General features: G+C 34.7%; 4 protein-coding genes across 4 annotated transcripts in view; 3 read left to right on the forward strand and 1 right to left on the reverse strand.

Annotated features, from left to right (window-relative positions):
- LOC105166306 (WD repeat-containing protein 74) overlaps positions 1–4,796 on the reverse strand; it is a 6,567-nt gene extending 1,771 nt beyond the window's left edge. The window contains exons 1-8 of the mRNA XM_011085618.2: positions 4,637–4,796; positions 4,397–4,515; positions 2,310–2,339; positions 2,062–2,201; positions 1,497–1,676; positions 1,342–1,405; positions 1,118–1,225; positions 235–397 (exon numbers count right to left, since the gene is read on the reverse strand). Of these exons, the coding sequence (XP_011083920.1) occupies positions 235–397; positions 1,118–1,225; positions 1,342–1,405; positions 1,497–1,676; positions 2,062–2,201; positions 2,310–2,339; positions 4,397–4,515; positions 4,637–4,718 (886 nt within the window). The 5' untranslated portion in view covers positions 4,719–4,796. The remainder of the gene's footprint in view (positions 1–234; positions 398–1,117; positions 1,226–1,341; positions 1,406–1,496; positions 1,677–2,061; positions 2,202–2,309; positions 2,340–4,396; positions 4,516–4,636) is intronic.
- On the forward strand, positions 6,810–12,556 carry LOC105166964 (4-coumarate--CoA ligase-like 9). Its single transcript, XM_020695089.1, is given in 7 exon segments — positions 6,810–8,025; positions 9,283–9,472; positions 9,957–10,102; positions 10,184–10,251; positions 10,650–10,752; positions 12,089–12,125; positions 12,127–12,556. Coding segments are annotated over 7 exon segments (1,713 nt in total). The 5' UTR covers positions 6,810–6,984; the 3' UTR covers positions 12,255–12,556.
- Positions 14,104–15,777, forward strand: LOC105166980 (putative late blight resistance protein homolog R1B-16). Its single transcript, XM_011086521.1, has one exon. It carries the CDS (start codon positions 14,104–14,106, stop codon positions 15,775–15,777), a length of 1,674 nt encoding a protein of 557 aa, XP_011084823.1.
- LOC105166317 (putative late blight resistance protein homolog R1B-16) lies at positions 18,100–20,924 on the forward strand. The gene has a single exon (XM_011085628.2). It carries the CDS (start codon positions 18,243–18,245, stop codon positions 20,439–20,441), a length of 2,199 nt encoding a protein of 732 aa, XP_011083930.1. The 5' UTR covers positions 18,100–18,242; the 3' UTR covers positions 20,442–20,924.

A 22,627-nucleotide genomic window follows, 5' to 3' on the forward strand; every position in this document is an offset into this window, starting at 1 on the left:
GGGAATAGTTCTTTAACCAACTTATAGACTATTATTTAAGATAAATGCAAGATTAAAACTTAGACTGACAGATGATATAGAAACTGCTCAGAAGCTATAAAAATGAAGTTGCAATATCTTTGTGCTGAGAAGTTGCTATATCTTCAATATGAACTGTTGGAATGGAGCTTTGGAAGGATAAATACAAGAAAAAGTGCAAATGGATTTCATTAATTTCGCCACCAGAAGCTAATTAAAGTATACCTGTCCGAATGTCAATGGAAGCAAGGTCACCTGAACCATTTCCTATATATACTGTCCGTCCATCAACATCTTCAGCGACAGCCTTAATTGCGGTCTCTCTAAAATCAACAGACATGACAGGCCTTCTCTGAGCAGAAATATCATACAGACGGACCTGCAAAATTTATAAGGTGGGAGTAAGTTTATTGACATAATCTAGGGCATGCTTCAAGAGAGAAAACCTTGGGTTTGAGAAATTATAAAGTCAAAGTATTATCAAATTTGACACTAACATGGCTCTTGTTCAGTAAAAAATACAACAACCCATATATGAAGAATATGAACATCAGCCAATAAAGATCAACTAAAATCAGATAGTCATGCTTCAACTGGGAAAGCTTAAGTTCAAAAAAATCCTAATGTTGAAATATTATCAAATATTGACTTAAAAATGGCTTTTACTCGTTCAGTAAAGAATACAATAGAACATACAATAAAAATATACATCATTCAGTAAAGAATACAATAGTACATATACAAATAAAATACACATCACCCGGTCACAAAAGATCGCCTACAGTTCAGATATTCTTTTAAGTACACTAGTTCAATCTATGAACTAGTATATTATAAGGTAGTCAGCAACCATCAGGGTGCAGGGATTTTTTTCTCTCTCTAATTTAGGTACAGGATTATAATATAATTATTTTCATGAGTGCCTACAGAAGGTCACACTCTAGATACTTTAATATATTCAGCTCACAACTGGACAAGCAGGAGTCCATGCAGTAAACTTAAAATGATTATTTTCATCGCCACAATGATCATTATAAAACTACTCTTCTAGTACAAAATATTCATAGAAAAATTAAAACAAAAATTTGCAGAGTGTTACCTGATGAGAATCAGTTCCAGCAACAAGTTTGCGGTGATCATCCTTGCTCAAAAAAGTTGCAGATGTAAAGCAGGTTGGGGTAAATATGCCAAGACTGTTTTGAGGGGGCTATACAGGGCATTCAGCAAATAAAATGTTTAAGCAAGTAGTCGAAGCAGTAATATAATCACAAATACAAAACAGAGTATGGAGACGCTAAAGTACTTTGATGGTAAAACACTTACAGATTTTGCAGTCCAGATCTTAACACATTCATGAAGATCCCATACATTAACTTCAACACTTTTCCTGAGTGTTAAAACAAACGATGTCACCGTCTTGATCATTGATAAAGCATGATTAATTCTAATTTCCAGAGTTAAAAATTTAGAGAACTCACCCTCCATACAAAGCATAATTCTCATTTTCATCCACCTTTGAACACAAAATATTACCCGACGCACACACATTCCACTTTTTTGGAGAACGATCATGGATTGCATCTTCCGGCGATCTGCCTAACTCAATTGATTCCATGCTTGCATGCCCTTTAGTTGAGCAGGTCAGTAATGTACATGACCTAAATCAATTTTTGAAAAATACATGCAGCAGAATTATTAACTGTTTACAGCATGACGTAGCATCCAAGAATAGCAGCAGAGATGTAGAGAAAGGTTTTCAATATAAACGTGTGGTCTCTAAAGCAAACTCAAAAACTTAAATTAAGAAGTATAAACCAACAAAATGTTTCCCAAACAATTCCCTTTCAACATTTAATTACTTCTTTATTTCAATAATTAAGTTATAAGCTTTCCTGATCAAAGGAAGCCCCTGAAACTATTATCAGATATTATTTCTATGCATATTCATGAACAGCTCAGAAAGTGGTTAAAAGTTCGGAGTAATGCGGTTTCAGAATATAAGAGACAATTGGGCTACAGAGATTTGAAGAATTGCCGTGATACCTGGATGATGACTCTGATTGGTGTTTCTTGAACAAATGCAATCTGGTGATGGCATCATCCTCACAACTCGCTTCTTCAGCTTGACATAAACTCGGAATATGAGCACGAAGATCCCCATTGATAGCACTAATCACCTCAATCTGTCAAACAGATTATAATAACTAACATGGTGCGAGGGCTTGAAACTCAATAAGCAACACAGAAGGCCACATGAGTGCTGGTTTCTCAAAAGCAGAAGAAAAACTTACTGAACCACATTTCCGTGCGATACCAAGCAGCTATAGCATTTGCACATTTCCATGCAATACAAGCAACAAACATGTTAAACGACAGACTTAAGAAACAATATTTATGAAGGAGATATGGCGAAAAAAATATAAGGCATATGAACTGAAGAATAAAACAAAAAGAAGTCATATCTTTGATATCTGTAGTAGTGTACTTAATTATTTCTCTGTTTTGACATAATGCCCTGATAATGATAATCTCCTGTTATGCAGTTAATGCAGTTTTCACTAAATTAAGCAGCAAAAGGTACATCAAAGAAGCCACAACATGAGACCACGCAGGGGATCCACACAACAGATAGGTAGCATTCTAGAAGAGGTTCATGCAAAATTGAGAAAGAAAAACAATTAACCCTGATTTCTCTTTGAACCTACTTGAAGTTCTCAAGATAAGTCGTTAACTTGGAGGTGCCCGTTATGTCTTTGATATTCCATTGTACTTTTTCCATCAATAGCTTCAACACCAGAAATTTCTAAGAACAATAGTTAAACCCACTTGATAATTTCATTCTTCATATAATTAAGCATTCTGATCTCTTGACTCTCCAGTACACCCCAGAACTCTAAATTCTACTATTTAAATGTCCCAATTTACTCGAATCTGCACCAGAAAAGCACGCCCCTTCATCAGTTGTAAGCCTACAACTATTATACTCTTCCATAACTTTTCTCTACCATGAAAATTGTTTAAGCTTCAAATGTTAGACAAGTTGCTTTAGTCAATTTTTTTGGCTAAGTTAATGCATGGAAACACTCCTTAACTGCAGAGCTCTTCTACCTCCAAAGAAATCAAACTAGCAGTGAGCATAACATAAGGCGTAGGGCATGACTTGAACACCAAATTGTTTTCGCCCTAAAGAAATAAAATCAGTGACAAGCATAAAATAAAACATGGGCGCACTCTCGCGAAGCAAGATTGAAGAGTAGACATGGCATAAGCCATGGACCTGTGGCCACAGCTTATCTTAGCATCACAATTTTTACACGTTACCCACTGTTTCATTCGGGATAACTTCCTGCAACCATAGATGGTAAATACATTTGACATTTTTTATGGAAAGATGTCATCTTAGCATCATTTGTTTTTGGTAAAAAAAAATACATCATTTGCTGTCGGTCGATATCCTAATTTTCTAGGCTTTTCACACTCAATCTAACATGTAAGCTGGGAATGCATACGTATATGTTAGATATAACTTCATTACCAACATTGTTGGATGGTGATGGTTTCCTGATTTTTCTCCTATCATGTCTGCTATTTCTTCATTTTGTATCAGAGCATTATTCTCTCTGCCGTAATTTGTTTATAATGTTGGTTATCTTTGAGAATCTGAAAGATATATCGACAAATTCGAAAACTGAATCCTGGTTTGGGTTTGTTGAAATGCTTTATTGTGTATATCGTGAAATATGTTGTTAATATAGTTGTTTTATGTGTTTGATTCAATTGATTTGATTCAGGAAAGTTAATCCCTTGTGATCTTCACTTTCATGAGTTAAATATTAACCACAACATCTAATCACTTTCATGCATAGAAGATTGTTAGACCACATTTAGTAAGTCAGATAAATTTAAAGAACTAGCATTACAACTTAACAGGATGTATGTTGATCTCATCTAAATAACAGGACGCAGCAAGCACATCATAATCCAATTATGGGTTTTGAATGTATTCTCTTCAAACCAAACATTCATACGATAAACTACATTGAACTCAATTTATAAGCTGTATTTAAGGTCTCAATCATCATATTTGTCCCTTCATACTGTAAACAAGCCTACAGCAATTGCAATTAGCTTCCAACCCCTGTAAGCACCAAAAAATTGTTTTAAGTACTAGACTGACATGCTGCAGCATTTATTTACCTCTCCCAAGAATCATGCATGTAAACTCACTCTAAAATTGAACACTACCATCGCCACAGTTCTAAGTTTAACTTCAAACTCGAGATAAAACACTTCCTAACAACAAAACACCACAAATCGGTTAACCCTGCTACTAAAACCGTTAAAACCCCACGTCAAGAAAGCAGCAAAATAAGCATACCGGGTCTGACTCTCGGTCGAGCATGGAAGCGGCAAGCACGCATTTCGAGGAATCCGGGTCGCCCCACCTCTCGACCATCTTCGCAGCACCTCCGTTCTGCCCATCACTCGCCTCAATAACTGTTCCCAAGAAACAAACCAAACCAGAACCCGAAAAGAGCTACGAATTAAAATATTTTCAACTCGAGTATTACTCGAACATGTGCTCGCAGAAACAACTACTCTTTACTCTCCCTTTTACCTTTAACAAGGCCGAGAACGTCGAAGGTTAGCGCTCTGAGCGGAGGGCAGCCAGGGCTCTCCACCGTCGTCGTCCGTGGCATATTTCCCCTCCAATCGAAATTCGTATAACTCTCCGGGTATGAAGACAGAAGAGCCAGAAAACAGAGTAGCGGCGGCCGATTATGAGCTGATAGAGCGCGCTTTCGCTGCGATGGGCTTATTTCGGGGTACGAAAGCCCATTGGGCTCTTTGTTTTCATTTCTTTTTAAGTTATAAATTTAAAAAAATAAAAGTGATTTTGATTATTTTTATTTTATTTCAAAGTATATCTGAATATGAGGTAAAATAATTTATATATGGACTATAACTATCTTGGCTGACAATTAAGTCTTTTAAAAAAAATATTTAATATTAATTTAATTTATCGATTTTTTTAGTTCTAAGTTATTAATTAATAAATTAGGGCCACCTGATGTACTTAAGGCAGCCGAACAAAGTAGTTGCTCAAATTTAAACACATTAAATGTAAAGGGAAGAAATGGACTTTTCTTATAGCTCACTCTACTCAACTATCAATTTATTTTTTCTATATTTTTATTTCCTCTATCATTCTCTTTATTTTTTGTTCTTAAATATAATATAATAAAAAATAAAAAGAGTAATCTCGCATAGGGGTGTAAAAGTAAAAAAAAAATTTGGCTCGAGCTCGAGCTCTTGTTTTTTAATTTTTTAAATTTTATCATTAAAATATAATTATTTTATAATTTTTATTTATTATGTTGGATTGACAAACCCAAATTATTTTTAACAAAAATATATTATTAATTTACTTAAACTATTGGATAATTTAAAAAATTAATAATTAATATAAAATAAAATATACTATGAATTTTACTAAGTTGTTGATTAAGCTTGTTTTTGTATAGAAACTAGATATATAGATAATTCTAATAAATTGCATAAATTTTTTAGCAAATATTATATTAATTTTATTATAATGATCTCAAAACATATAATAAAGCAATTAAAGCTCATATATTATTAATGATTTGTACTGATTTATAAGATTGATGATTATTAAATTTTTATTGAAGAACCAATGACTAAAAGAACATATAAATTCTCAATATGATTTTTACATAATTTATGAATTCATTCTTGAAATGTATTATAATCAACTAATTTAGATTTATCATGAATCTAAAATACTATATCTATATTATTTTTTAAATGTGCAGTGTTAGAGTAATCACGTTTAATCATTAAAATGTACGCTAATTAAAATACCTTCAAGTATATTTATACGTAAACAAAATGACCATATTTTTTAAATTTTTCTATAAAAAATATTCTAATTAAGCGCGTTTGAAATTAAATACTTTTTTTTTTAAAGAATATAAGTCTTATCTATTCATATTTTATTTATTTTCTCTTTTATATATTTATAAAAGTTTAAATTATACACATGAATTAAGTGTGCTTTAATAACTAGTTATTAGTCGAGTGAGAGAACCCTATAGTAAACACTAATGATTGATAAAATATATTTGAACAAAAATACTCAGCAATCGATTTAGTTTTCACTGTCTCTTAAAGTTTATTACGTTTTTTCATACACATTTAAGGTTAAATAATATAATTATCATTTTTTAATTCTTTCTGTTATTAAATTTTTAATAAATAAATTAATTTATGCATACTATTCGAGCGTGCTTCCATTAATTGATAATATATATTTGAACAAAAATACTCAGCAATCGATTTAGTTTTCACTGTCTCTTAAAGTTTATTACGTTTTTTCATACACATTTAAGGTTAAATAATATAATTATCATTTTTTAATTCTTTCTGTTATTAAATTTTTAATAAATAAATTAATTTATGCATACTATTCGAGCGTGCTTCCATTATTGATAATTTTATCACAAAATGGATAAAAATTTAACCAGAATTAATGGATCAAATTATTTCATTAGATGTATGTTAAAATTAAATTTGACTAAATCAAATTAATTATAAAATTAGTATGATGCACTTGTAATGATCACTTTATTGAAATTATATATTATTATATTATAAATATATTATATTTATTATATAATTAATTTAGATGGGATGAAAATGGAGGTAGAATAGATTTCCGTATTTTAATGAGTATGAAGGGTGGAGACGGCAATGTGAAGTTGGTTATGATTTTATCCTAAAAGACGACGACAAGTTAATAAAATATTGCAGCAGCCATCACAAATTCACAACATGAATGTCTGAAATCTGAATCTCTCTCTACACTCTCAACAATAAGAACACTGTCGCCACATTCCCCAATCCAGCTACCTTCACCATATCATCACCATCAACCTCATTCCCATGGCCGACACTCAATCCTCTCACATCATCATCGATCCCAGAAATGGCTTCTGCCCACAAACCAAGATTTACCACAGCCTCCGCCCCGCCGTCCCTCTACCCCCACCGTCTCAGCCCCTCTCCATCATTCAATACGCCCTCTCCCTCCTCCACTCCCCCACCACCGCCTCCTCCTCCACCCTCTCCACCACAATCTTCCTCATCGACTCCGCCTCCGGCCGTCACCTCACCTACTCGACCTTCCTCCAACAAGTGGCTTCCCTCTCATCCTCCCTCAAGGCCCTCCATCCTTCCCTCTCCAATAAGGATGTCGCATTCGTCCTCTCCCCGCCGTCTCTCCACATCCCCGTCCTCTATTTCTCTCTCCTTTCTCTCGGCGTCGCCCTTTCGCCGTCCAATCCATCGTCTTCTCCTTCTGAGATAGACCACCAAATCCGGCTCACTAAACCCGCAGTCGCCTTCGCCACTTCGGATATCTCTCGTAAACTCCCTGCAAATATCCCCGTTATCCTCCTCGATTCGCCGCAATTCCTCTCCATGCTTGAATCGAAAGTTTCAGGCCCTACAAACGACGCCGCTGTAAATCAATCGGACACCGCCGCAATCCTTTACTCTTCCGGCACCACCGGAAAAGTGAAAGGCGTCGTGATAACCCACCGAAACTTGATAGCATTGATCGCGGGGTTGTACCACAACAAGTTGGCAAAGGATGAGGAAGAAAACACCCACTCAGTATCACTTTTCACGCTGCCGTTGTTTCACGTTTTCGGGTTTTTCATGCTGATAAGAGCCGCATCCATGGGAGAGAGTGTAGTTCTGATGGAGAAATTCGATTTTGTTAAAATGCTGGAGGCGGTCGCGAGACACAGGGTGACGTATATTCCGGTGACACCGCCGCTGGTGGTGGCGATGGCGAAGTCAGATTTGGTGGACAAGTATGACTTGAGCTCACTCCGGTCTCTGGGCTGCGGCGGAGCACCGCTGGGGAAGGAGGTTTCCGAGCGGCTCAGGAAGAAGTTCCCTCACGTGGAGATTTTCCAGGTAAAGCAAACCAGTCACATACGTCATTTTTCTTCTTTTCTTTTCTTTATTTTTTTTCTAACCAAAGTTTAGCTGTAATAATGGAGTTTTGTGTGTGTGTTTTAGTGTTTGATTAGTCGGAATTATTATTGAATTTTAAGCATAGCGCGTGACTGCCTTTTTGGACAAGTTGTTAGGGTACTTTGTCGTTATCTGTTAAAGTATGTAGGCTTTTGGGTTCGATTGATTGATGAACATGAACTAGGACGTTTGATGTTTTATAATATAATAATGTATTTAAAAAGGTCCAAGTGTAGAAACCAAAAACATTCTCTTGCTCCATCCTTTACGGGATTAGTAAAGCATTTTGTTGCTTATAATATAATATGTAATTTATTTCATCATTCAATACGTTCAAATACAAAAAATTAATTTAATATATAAACCCATAATCATAGAACTCGAACTCACAAACTTTTAGTTGTGAGGCGTTAACCTTACCAATCAAGTAAGGGCTCACCGGCCATAAATTGACTTAGATAAGTTTATCTAAAGATTTTATAAACTCATGCATTTTATAAAATATTAGATTGTATTTTAGAAATATGATCCTGAAATATTTAAATAAAATAAGACAATGAAGAAAAAAATGAGATCAAGAAAATTATTTACTATGAGCAATTTTGTAATCAGTATGTATAAATTGAAAGAGTTTGTTAAGATTTTAAGAGCAATTAGGAAGTTTATAGTTTTTAAGAAAGAGTTTATAATCTCATAATTTGTTTTTGGATTTTGTAATCTCTTTTGTATTTGAGTAAAGTTGATAATTATATTTTCTATTAGTTTAGAATTATTAGTGATTTCATATAAATATATTAATTAAAACTTATAGTATTAGTTTATTAAGTTATGGATAGAAAAACTTGTACATAAATTTATATATAAACAAGTAAACATTGCGACGAGAATTGTAGTAAAATATTTCCAATGAAAATTTGTATGAATAAACATTGTTTTTTGTGTTTCTAATGCTAGAAAGGAGATGTTTTAAGACTTTGTGGAGCTATTTATTAGTTTATTAAGTTATGCATCGAAAAACTTGTATATATATTTATATACAAAAAAGTAATATTCGCGACGAGAATTCTAGTCAGAATATTTCCAGTGGAAAATCTATAAACAAAAATATGTTTTGTGTTTCTGATGCTAGAAAGGGGATGTTTTTAAGTTTTGTAGAGCTGTTTATGTTTTGTAGCAGTAATTGAAGTTATTTGTTAGGGCTATGGTTTGACTGAGACTTCGGGAGGGGCAACACGAACAATAGGGCCCGAGGAGGCAACACGACATGGATCTGCAGGCCGGTTGTCTGAGAACATGGAAGCCAAGATAGTTGATCCTCAGACCGGAGAGGCCTTGCCCCCCGGACAACGTGGCGAACTATGGTTGCGAGGACCTGCAGTTATGAAAGGTTGTTAAGTTGATGGACTTGATTGGCCTTTAGTATTTTGCATGCAAATTATTTCCTACCCAATTGAGGATGAAGGACCTTTTATTACACTTTGGATCACATTCACTGCGTGTATTGTATGAACTGCAGTTACTGCACCTTTATATTATAGTCTAATTTAATTATATTGTTTTTTTTACTTTGAAAAAGACCAGTTGTCAACGACATACTGGTGTGACATGAACGTGCGATAAAAGATTCACACCGTCAGTTGAGCCACTTATTCCACTATCAATACCTGCTGGTCCCAAGTAGTAAAAGAAGGTTTAGAGTGGCTGAATGAACTTTTTTAACTATTCCTACAGTGAAATTCATGTGCTTGGAATGATCAACAGCAGCTGGTAATTGAGGAAACTGGCAAGAAAAAAGAAAAGCTTGATGCTGGATAATTTTATTACATTCTTAATTTTTGCAAGTGACCTTAAATGCTGTGTGAAACTGACAGGTTATGCTGGAGATGATGCAGCAACGGCCGCAACACTGGATTCAGAAGGCTGGTTAAAGACGGGGGATCTATGTTACTTCGACTCTGACGGGTTTCTCTTCATTGTCGATCGGTTAAAAGAACTGATTAAATACAAGGCTTATCAGGTTATCATTCTCTGCTTAGAAATCTTTCCTGAAACTAATTTGCATCACTAATGTTGTCTGATGAAAGACGAGATCTTGCAGGTTCCTCCAGCTGAGCTCGAACATTTACTTCAATCGATTCCTGAAGTTGCTGATGCAGCTGTTATTCCGTAAGCTTTCTCGTATTCTCGTAGTCGGGTCATCTATATCAGTCTGCCTTGAGCCGAATCAAGTTGCAAAGTTGAATAGTTATTTCATATGAGTATTATAGTGAAACAAGGCTGTCTCTGGTTCATTTCGTAAATTTTAAATAAAAATGTGTTTTGGTTTTTATATGGGTTAAAAAAACCATCTCATCTTATTAGAGAGGAGAATCATACAATATTAATATCCATGTATTTGCATTTTCAAGCAGATAATTGCATGTTTGCTTACGGAAATGGTTCTGTTTTATTGTAGATGTTGCTCTCAAAATGTTTGATTATCCGATACTATGAGCACGCACTTACTTTAGTTTGGGAATATTCAACTAACTTCTTGTGATTTTACTACATGCATCGAGGAGCAGATATCCTGATGAAGAAGCAGGTCAGATTCCCATGGCGTATATTGTGAGAAAACCCGGTAGCACTATCTCCGCAACTGAAATAATGGATTCAATCGCGAAACAGGCATGTCAACTTACTTCTGTTGCTTTTACTTTTCTCTGCAGTACTTTTCTAATGTGACGGTTTGTTGCTCGAGTCTGTTTCTTTTCATTTTTCACTTTTTAACATAATGGCTTTTCGTGTCTGAATATTACCTAATTTGGATTTGCTCCTTACATCTGGATAGGGTCAATTGCATTTTAACCTATGTAATAATACTGATAGACAAAAAGTCCCCCTAAACGAAAGTAAGCAACATGACCCCTTGAACTTTTGAAAAAGAAGCACATCGTCTCCCTTGTGAGGGGATCCCATTTGCCCTTTTTTTCATTTACCTTATTTTTTAGGGGATTGTCTGTTGCGCTTAATCTCGTCTTAGATATTAAAATGTATTAGGGGTGTTTTGAACATAACCATGAACTTATGAAACATAAACTTCATACATTTGATGAACCACATATGTTTAAGCACTTGTGGCCGCTCATTTTGAGATTCCTTTTAACTTTCCATGGACGGCGTATATGCTATATCTGGCTGTTAAGGTTCATCTTCACTTTGTATGATATGTTTTTTGCATGTACTATTACATCCTAGGCTAATCAAATGTTCTTTTGCGTTATATCCTAGGATTACTACCGTCTTTTGTAACTGGCTAATGACTAATTAATCAACGTAACTTTGTTTATCTTTCCCAATAACAATTCAGGCTACCAATCCCATTAGACAAAGTAAACATTTCTTATCGGCCAATAAAGTAGAAACTTGTGTATAAACAAAGTGAACATTAGCGTCCTTTTGTATCTCTCCGGGTATGCCCGGAATACTCTGTAAATAATTACTGGATGAATGAAAACTTACATTTGACCCAAAAAAGAAAAAAAAGTGAACATTAGTGAAAAGGAAGGATTTGGAAAAACATTTCAAACAACTACATGTTAAAGAGATTTGAAATCGGACTTGTAATTAGCCAAACCAAGTATTTGTTTTCATGGATTTGAAATCTTTGATTTCAAAATTTTCAATCTAAATACAACGTTGGGAAATTCACAATGATGATTCTAGGGTCCATATGAAATTTCTGCTTTATTTACACTTGCACTTTACTTTTGTTTTTGGATAAATTACATCGACACCCCATCAGGTAGTGTTACAATATGCAAATACCCTATGTACATTGCAAAATTACAAGTACCCCCCCAATATTATTTATTTCAGAGAGTATACTTATAATTATAACTACAAGTTCATGGGATGGAGTGTTTATGTAGTTAAATTTAAGTGCAAGTATGTCGATGTAATTTACATTTGTCTTTCTTATTACCTTCTGGGAAAAATATAATGATTGTTTCTTTCATCATAGGTTGCTCCCTATAAAAAGATAAGCAGGGAAGATCCTACGGAGGGAGCTGGTTAAATCTCCAGCAGGGAAGATCCTACGGAGGGAGCTGGTTAGTTCTCCAGCAGGGAAGATCCTACGGAGGGAGCTGGTTAGTCTTGCATGTTCGACCGCTTCCTCTAAATTGTGAATTGATAGGATATACCTAGTACCAACCGCGACCCGTTCAGAGGGAGTTGGTTGTGCGCTGCAAGACCAGACGTCGTCGCCCATTCTTGCAAATACTTCTATGTTCAGGCACATAGTGATGAGATGATATGAAGGTTGATGGTTGCACAGTTTCTCAATCCAAAGATGGGAATTAGCCCCATGCAGTGTACTGCTTTAGCAAATATTTTTTTCCTTCTATTTTGATCCTACAACACTGGATGAAACATTTGAACAAGTCATTTTCAAGGAAGAGATGTTACAATGGCATTTCATGTGGCAAAATGACGTGTGTTTCAACATGGCATTCCGGTCAAATGAAAATTCAAAGATGGACCAAATTTATCAATGTAGGATCAAATTTGACAAAAAATGGCAAAATGTGAGATGTATTGGATTAAATGCGTCAATAACAGGACTAAATGTGTAAATCAAATAAATTACAGGACAAAAAGTACTAACAATATGAAGTTTTGGATTAGAAATGTAATTTGCCTTTTATACATTTATAACTAAAAAGGCCTGAAAATGAAAATATATAATGCTTGGAATATATTTTTTGAAAGGTGTTTGAAAAGTAGGAAAAATATTCCAAAAAGGTGGAAACACTTTTCTGATTCCATTACATTAAATTAATTAATTATGATGATAAGGATTCAGCAACCACTACATTGACTTACATGTTCTTCCACGTCAAGTCTTGAACTATTGGTCCCATGAGATGTTCAAAATCAGAAGTTGCATTGCAAATGCTTAAACAACTCTGAGTTGTGTGTTTGTGTTTTCGGAGAAGATCAGGATTCAGGAATGGCTTATGCTGCTCTTGTTTCTCTTGCTCAAACACTGGAGCAGATAATGAATCATCATCAATATTGTTCTATTCCTCTTATTTGTGAGGAGCAACTATTTGAATCTCTCCAAGAAAAGTTGAGCTTCTTGCAAGCTTTTCTGGTGGATTATTCACAGAACGGTGGAGAAACAGTTGAAGGATTGGAAGGAAGAATCAACGACATGGTCTATAGAGCAGAAGATATCATTGAATTCCAATTTTCACATCATATTAGCTCAGAAGATACCGAATTCCATATTTCGAATCAGATTAGGCCACAAGACAATTGCTGTGGATTTAAGAAGGGTCTTAAGTTGATTTCTGCTATGCAAAAGGCAGCTTCTTCACTAAATTCTTGTAAGAGGTCTATGGAGCTTGAGCTCCTTAACTTGGATGACTTGCAGATGGTGATGGAACAGCTTGATTCTATTATTGAACAAGTGATGAGCATCCAAAAGAGCAGCAAAGTTGAAGATGTGCAATGCAGTTACACTTCAGCTCCGGCTTCATCAGGGGGCGCACCAAATGATGGGAACAAGATGGTAGGATTTGATGAGGATATTGTGGCGTTAAAAGCTCGGCTATGTGGAGAATCATCCAAACTCCAGATTATTTCAATTGTAGGGATGGGCGGTATTGGTAAGACTACTTTGGCTAGCAATATTTTCAATGATTCACTTGTTGTGTATCATTTTCATTCTCGTGTGTGGATAACTGTATCTCAAGAATATCATCTACGGGAAGTTCTTGTGTCCCTTGTTGCTTCTCTGAATGATCAGAAAACTGTGGATTTAAGTAACAAGACGGATGAAGAACTAGCAGAGTATGTATACAAAAGTTTGAAGGGTAGGACTTATCTCATTGTAATGGATGATATGTGGAGTATAACAACTTGGGATGATGTGTGGAGATTGTTCCAGATGACAACAACGGAAGTCGGGTCTTGATAACCACTAGGCTATCGGATGTGGCTGTGTATGCATCTTCTACCCCACTTCATCAGATGCGCTTCTTAGATGAGGAGAGGAGTTGGAATCTACTTCGTGACAAGGTGTTTGAACAACAAAGTTGCCCAGCTGAATTCGAGAGAATTGGAAGAAAGATTGCTAAAAGTTGTGGAGGACTTCCTCTTGCAATTGCTGTGGCTGCAGGAATTCTCACAAATTGTAATAGGACTCAACATCATTGGCTGAAAATTGCAAGAAACATTACCTTAGCTGTGGCAACAAATGATGATCAAATCTCAAAGATATTGACTTTGAGTTATGACCATTTACCATGGCAGCTGAAAGCATGTTTTCTGTATATGGGAGGTTTCCCAGAAGACTACAATATTCCAGTCTCCAAACTCACCAAGTTGTGGGTAGCTGAGGGATTTCTGGAACCGAATGGGCCTAAAAGCTTAGAAGAATTAGCAGAGGAGTATTTGGAAGATCTTATTAAAAGAAATCTTGTTCTGATCATTAGAAAGAGATCCAATGGAAAAATTAGATTCTGCGGGTTGCATGATCTCTTGAGGGACTTGTGCATACAAAAGGCTCGGATGAAGGAATTTTTTCATGTCACCAATAATTCTGCAAGAGACATCCAAAACCAACGTCGTCTGAGTATTCATTTTGACATTTCTGATGGATTACTGGATAAATGTGCCTGTGCCTCGCCTATCCGTTCAATGTTGGTTTTCCGCAGCTCTGTTGCATCATTATCCTTTCTACGAGGCTTTAGACTACTAAGGGTACTGGATTTATTACGAACAGTGTTACTCTTTATGCCACCTGAAATAACACAACTATTTTTTCTGAGATTTCTTGCTCTCACTGGCAGACTCAAGGTCCCTCCATCAATATCAAAACTTCAGAACCTTCAGACCTTAATGATTCGTATGTACAGATGGGAAACAGGTGACAGCATATTATTTCTACCAATTGAGATTTGGGAAATGCGACAGTTAAGGCATCTTATCGTTTTTGAAGGAAGCATGTTACCCACTCCTTTGGCTGCTGCACCAAGTGGTAGGCGAGTTCTAGAAAATCTGCAAACACTCTTTGTTGACAACTTCAAATTCACAAGCAATGCCATTGAAATGATGCCCAACTTAAAGAAGTTGAAAGTCTACTATTGTGATGTGTTCACAGCAGTGTGGGCAAAGTACTGCCTCAGCAATCTGGTCCATCTGTGCCTACTTGAAACTTTGAGTCTCATGTTTAGGCCTGTTGGGTTGGAAGTGAATCCTTTCCCTGCCAACTTTGCTTTACCATCCACACTTCAGAAGTTAACTCTAACCGACTGCGCACTTCCTTGGCAAGATATGGCGGTCATTCATTCATTGCCTAATCTTGAAGTACTCAAATTAAGGGACGATGCGTTTATGGGGGAAAAGTGGGAATGCAGTGAAGGGGAGTTCCCAAGGCTGAAATTCCTGCTAATGGAGTTGTTGAATCTCAAATGTTGGCAAGTAGAAAGCAGTCACTTCCCACGCCTTGAGCGCCTAATCATCAAACGTTGTTGGCGATTAGACGAAATCCCTTGTGAGATTGGAGACATACCAACTCTTGAGTTGATTGAGGTACCTATAGGCCTAGGAAGAAAGTCTGCAGCTGATTCAGCAGTTTTGATTCAGGAAGAACAAAGAAGCCTGGGAAATGATCTCCTTCAAGTTCGTATCCATTCTAAGTAATACAAGAACAATATTAATCAATGCAAAATTTCTCTTTCCATTGCTTATTACATCATTTGCTCCTCTCTTACCATGGAAGCACTTCATCTTTAAACCTACTACTTCTCTTATCTCCACTATAAAATATCTTAGCTAATAACATTTAGTAGAAAAATAAATACAGAAGCATGCTACTAATAAAAAAATATTTTATTATGATGTCACCAACAATTTTGCAAGAGGCATCCAAAAACCGCGTCGTCTGAGTATTCATTCTGAAATTTCTTCTAACTTTGTGGCCTATCCATTCTATTTTGTATTTCCCTTGGGAAATTGCATCATTATCCTTTCTACAAGGCTATAGACTACTAAAGGATACTGGATTTATCTTACCCACCAATTTGGACACCTGATCTTAATATTTCTGGAACATGTTGTATTTCGACCTTAACATGATAAATAAGAATAGTTGTTCAGACAACCTTGATAGATCATCGCAATATGCTCCATTATGGCAGAAACTAGGACATACCTAACCAAAAGCAGGTGGAGTCGAATTAAGACCCACCGACTCTAATAAGAGGAAAAATAATCAAGCCCAACACCATAAAAAAACCATTATATAATCTTAATTCATATGCTAGTAATCATTCCAATGCATCATTGAAACTAGAGTTGGCTCATTACAAGATACAAGAGGATCACAAACACCCATTGTTGTGTCTCGTCATGTGGTGTTCAAGTGTAACAATTATCCACAAACTCCTTTCTAAGCAAAGCCTACATAACCTCATCTTTGGTTTTAAATTTACAATTTTTACGTTTACAGTATGTCCATCTAATTTTCACATTATCCATAAATGCATGTTGATTTTTAACTTAAATTATAGAATTATAAACACCCACCTCAAACACCTATGTAATTCGTACATTTTCATGTATGTTTTTTTCCGGTACATTTACTATTTTAATTATCTTAAGATTGTTACCAAAAGCATGCACACAAAAACACAATTTAAAGAAAGTACGTATTTACGGTACATTAGCAACATATTATGTTTAAATGAACCAAAATTCAATTAAAAACAACATATAAATAATTTCAAATAATAATGAAAGCATTTAATTATTTACGCTAATAAACAAGTTATTTATATTTAGTCTGCCTACAACATAATATTAACATACAAAGTAAAAACAAATTTTTACCTAGTTAATGATACATCGCTGTTTCACTTTATACACAGTCACTTGACTAAAATCTAATCTAAAAAATTCAATGTAAGATATAAAAAATAATAAAAATTAATGCTTAATTAGTACATAAAAATTGTAATTACAAATACAAGATTACGAGATGTGTTTGTAATTTAGCCCCATTTCAGTGTATTGCTTTTGCAAATATTTTTTTCTTCTACGTCAATTCTACAACACTAGGTGAAATACTTGAACAAGGCATTGTCAAGAGATAGATGCAACAATATTATTAACCTCACTCCATATAAACAGGAAGTTAAAAAAGAAAAAGAAAAGCTGGCTATCGTTTTCATTTATCACCAGTTACTTTTTGTCCAATGACTATAATTTGATAATAATATTTTATAATAATTATACTTTTTTTTTATTATATTTACTTATGTACAAGTATAAAAATATGACAAGTATTTGAATAACTATTTAAAACCTTAATATATATTATGAACATTAAATCTAAAGAAAACTTGCATTTATATCATACAAGGGTTTAATGCAATTTATCCTTATGATATTGTAAATGAGTAAAAACTATCCCCTTGTAGAAAAAAAGTACCAATTTTTAACTGCTTGTATTTTTTAAAATGAAACAATTTACTACCTACCTAAGGAGGTAATTTATTTCATTTTAAAAATATAAGAAAATATTTTACTATTTTTTTATAAAAAAAGAATTTGCTCGTTTACAATATTAAAGAATTACGTATATTTTTCCTATCATATAATGGTGTTTATACAAATCCCTTTTGAGCTGTAAAAGTCAACTAAATTAAAAATCCAATTCGGCCTCAATGCTCTATTTGTTCTGTGATATCTAAAAATATATTGAGTTTGTCACATAAATAGATTTTTCTCTATTCAAAGTCATTATAAATATATCTTTTAAAATTATAATTGTAATTATAAATACACATTCTATTTAAAATTGAAACTTTATATACACTTCGAAGTGATTACAATAACATCTCATTATGGGTAAATTTATAATTTTAAAATTAAAAAAATAGAACATATTTATACAATTAAACATAATTTCGGGGGTCCCTATGTAATTTACCCAATAATTGGTCACCTTTTCTTTTGTGGTAGAAGTGGACAGCTGCAGAAATCGTCTGTGTTTTTCTTGATTGGGAATCAACACCATTTGCAACACATTAAAAGGAAACACTCCACTACCATCTACGACATGCCCTGCTGAAATCGTTCGTTTGAGGTTTTGGAGAAGATAAGTTATGGCTTATGCTGCTGTTGCTTCACTTGCCCAAACACTAGAACGCATAAATCATCATCATCATCAATATTGTTGTGTTCCTCTTATTTGTGAGGAGCAACTCTTTGAATCTCTCCTAGAAAAGTTGAGCTTCTTGCAAGCTTTTCTGGAGGATAATGCGCAGATCGGTGGAGAAACAGTTGAAGGATTGGAAGGAAGAATCAGGGACTTGGCGTATCGAGCAGAAGATATTATTGAATCCCATGTTTCAGATCAGATTAGCTCAGAACAGGAGAGGTACGTGGATCTTGAGCTCCAAAATTCTGAGAAGAAAGAGGTCGACTTGCAGATGGTGATGGAAGAAACCGATTCGATTATTGAACAAGTGATGAGCATCCAAAACAGCTGCACAGTTGAAGATGTGCAGTGCAGTTACGCTTCAGCTCTTCCTTCCTCAGGAGGAGCACCAAATGATGGGAACAAGATGGTGGGATTTGATGAGGACCTCTTGGAGTTAAAAGCTCGGCTCTGTGGAGAATCGTCTACACTCCAGATTATTTCAATTGTTGGGATGGGCGGTATTGGTAAGACTACTCTAGCTACAAATATTTTTAACGATTCACTTGTTGTGTATCATTTTCATATTCGTGTGTGGACAACTGTATCTCAAGATTATCATCTACGCCAAGTTCTTCTTGCCCTTGTTGCTTCTTTGACTGATCAGAAAACTACGGATTTAAGTAACATGATGGATGAAGAACTAGCCGAGTGTGTCTACAAAACTTTAAAGGGTAGGACTTATCTCATTGTAATGGATGATATGTGGAGTACAAAAACTTGGGATGATGTGAGGAGATTTTTTCCGGATGACAACAATGGAAGTCGGGTCTTGATAACCACCAGGCTACCTGATGTGGTTGTGTATGCATCTTCGAGCCCACTTCATCAGATGCGCTTCTTAGATGAGGAGTGGAGCTGGAATCTACTTCGTGACAAGGTGTTTGAACAACAAAGTTGCCCACCCGATTTAGAGAGAATCGGCAGAACTATTGCTCAAAGCTGTGGCGGACTTCCCCTTGCAATTGCTGTGGTTGCTGGAATTCTCGCAAAGGTGGACAGGACCCAATATCATTGGGAGAAGATTGTAGAAAATATAAGCGAAGCTGTGGCCTCAAATGATGAACACTTCTCAAAGATATTGACTTTGAGCTATGATCGTCTACCGTGTCATCTCAAAGCATGTTTCCTCTACATGGGAGGTTTCCCGGAGGATTACAGAATTCCAGTCTTCAAGCTCACCAAGTTATGGATAGCTGAGGGATTTCTAAAACCGAGTAGGCCTAAAAGCTTAGAAGAATTAGCAGAGGAATATTTGGAAGATCTTGTTAAAAGAAATCTTGTTCTGAACGTTAAAAAGAGATCCAATGGCAAAATTAGATTCTGTGGATTACATGATCTCTTGAGGGACTTATGCATGCAAAAAGCTCGAAAGGAGGAATTTCTTCATGTCGCCAACAATTCTGGAAAAGGCATACAAAACCAGCGTCGCTTGAGTATTCGTTTTGAAATTTCTAAAGAAATTGTGGATAAATGTGCATCTGTCTCGCCTATCCGTTCTATTTTGTATTTCCACTGGTACATTGCATCATTATCCTTTCTACGAGGCTATAGACTACTAAGGGTACTTGATCTATTGGAAGCATCCTTAGATTCTTTACGTCCTGAAATAACCCAACTGTTTCATCTAAGATTTCTTGCTCTCGGCCTAGACTGCCCAAAACTCAGTAACAGACTCAAGGTCCCTCCATCAATATCAAAACTTCATAATCTTCAGACCTTAATGATCCGTGCAGATGCCATATTACTTCTACCAATTGAGATATGGGAAATGCCACAGTTAAGGCATCTTATCTTTTTCCAAGAAAGAGGTTTACCTAGTCCTTTGGATGCTGCACCAAGTGGTGGGCATGTTCTAGAAAATCTGCAAACTCTCCGTGTGGACAACTTCAGATTCACAAGCACTGCCATTGAAACGATGCCCAACTTAAAGAAGTTGAAGGTTTACTATTATCATTTGTTCGTAGCAGTGTGGACGGAGTATTGCCTCAGCAATCTGGTCCATCTGTACCAACTTGAGACTCTGAATCTCTTGTTTATCAATTCTTTGATTTACAAAGAAAATCCTTTGCCTGCAAGCTTTGCTCTGCCACCCAATCTTTAGAAGTTAACTCTGAGTGGATGCACCATTCCATGGTGACATATGACGGTTATTGGTTCGTTGCCTAATCTTGAAGTACTCAAATTAAGGGACAATGCGTTTACAGGGAGAGAGTGGGAATGCAGCAGTAGTGAAGAGGGATTCCCAAGGCTGAAATTCTTGCTATTGGAGGGTTTGCATCTCAGACGTTGGCGAGTAGTAGAAAGCAGTTCATTTTTCCCATGCCTTGAGCGCCTCACCATCGGACGTTGCTGGACACTAGAGGAAATCCCTTGTGAGATTGGAGATATACCAACTCTTGAGTTGATTGAGGTAGGCCCGGTAAGGCAAATTGTTGCTGATTCTGCACTAAGAATCCAAGAAGAACAACGAAGCCTGGGAAACGATCTCCTTCAAGTTCGTATCCGATTCTAGCTAGCTACGTAAGAGAAGAACAATAATAATATTAACATCTTAATGACTTGTATGTGTATTTCCATTAATGCTCATATCATTGCCATCGTTCTTGTATACTTTGTTTTAGGAAAATTGTATTTTTCGTGGCTCATTTTTAATTTAGTCCCCTATAATATATATTTCTCTCATTATTTAACATTTACCCCCTTAAACTAATAAATATAACACTTACCCCTTGGTTGGACAAAAATACCCTTCATGCCTTGAATAATTATACTATTTTTAATATAATTTAGTATTTTGCATATTAAATCATCATTAAATTATTTTTTTAATAAGTGAAGAATTTAAATTAAAAGTGGAGTATATTTATAATAGATACACAGTAGAGTATAATATAACCAACAACTCATATATGCTTTTTTAAAATAAATTGACAAATATTATGCGCTTAACCAAAAGTTAAATATTTATTTAAAAAATAATAAATATATTATATCATAATTTTTAAAGAAAGTATGTTAAAAAAAACCGATATGTAATAATTCATTTTTATGTAAAAGAATAAATAGTTAATAACTTAATTTAAATACTAAATTAATAAAATATTTTCATGAAATTTTTTTGTATATTTATTGTATTCATTTATTACTTAACTTTTAGTCTATAAAAAAAATTCGAACTATTTAACTCACTAATTATATATATATATATATATATTTTTTTTTCAATTAAAAAAATTTAATTAAACATAAAATGCAAAATTAGTAAAAAAAAAAATCTTTGAACTAAATATATATATATAGTATAAGGGCAATATTGTGTAAAACTTTAATTGTAGGGGGTAAGTATTACATTTGTTAGTTTAGAGAGTAATTGTTACATGACGTATAGTTCCAAAGTGTATTTATATATTATTAAAAATAATTTTTCATTGACCAATAAAAAATTAAATATGAAAAACCCTTACAAGACTCATCAAAAACTCGTCATCTATTTAAACTTATTTAAATAAAATTATATTACATCCAAATTAAGAAATTTTAAACATAATCCAACTCAAAAAAAATTAGGTGGATTGAGTTGCAACCCTCTATTTTCACCCATTAAACCAACCCTAAATGTGATATAAAAGAGTATGGAGGAAGACAAGAGATTAAAATTATGACATAGCTACTTTAGATACATAATAATTTTTTAATTATTTATTGGCATTTAATTATTCTTTGTTTATTTATAAGGTAGACGCCCCTAAATTCTACAATCCAAGGCAAGCCCCAACAGCCCACTAAACATGTCTATATAAGTGGCACAAGAAGATTATCCTTATAATTAAAACTAAAACTAACCTGTCAACAGTGGTTTTGTAAAATATTGAATTTTTTTTAATCCAAATTAAATTTACGCGAATAAAGTCAATCACACAATAAATGTATCATGACATTGTCCATTTTTCTTAAACTGTACATCAGTTACACGACAAGTGTATTATATTTACTATATAATTAATTTCAACTCGGCCAAACTCGATCTGTATTAGAATTTTTCAAAATTTTAACAGAATCCCCTAACACGGGGTGGAAGTAATTAATATATTATCTTATAAGTTTGTTAAACTTTCTAATTATCTTGTCATGCCAACATCACCTTATGTGGCTAGCTAGTGCTGCAAGTATTGTTTGACTCGACCCAACACTATTATTCCAAAAAATTTGAAATTTTATCAAAGTTTAGACTTAATACTTAGGTATCCAATAATTTGTCTTCTTGTCCTAATTATTGTTGTCTAATGG

Source organism: Sesamum indicum, linkage group LG1 (assembly GCF_000512975.1).
Source record: "Sesamum indicum cultivar Zhongzhi No. 13 linkage group LG1, S_indicum_v1.0, whole genome shotgun sequence".
Lineage (NCBI taxonomy): Eukaryota > Viridiplantae > Streptophyta > Magnoliopsida > Lamiales > Pedaliaceae > Sesamum > Sesamum indicum.

Excerpts from the sequence above, each read along its gene's own strand:
- LOC105166317 (XM_011085628.2), top strand. The coding sequence starts at position 18,243 with ATGGCTTATGCTGCTGTTGCTTCACTTGCCCAAACACTAGAACGCATA.
- LOC105166980 (XM_011086521.1), top strand. The coding sequence starts at position 14,104 with ATGCGCTTCTTAGATGAGGAGAGGAGTTGGAATCTACTTCGTGACAAG.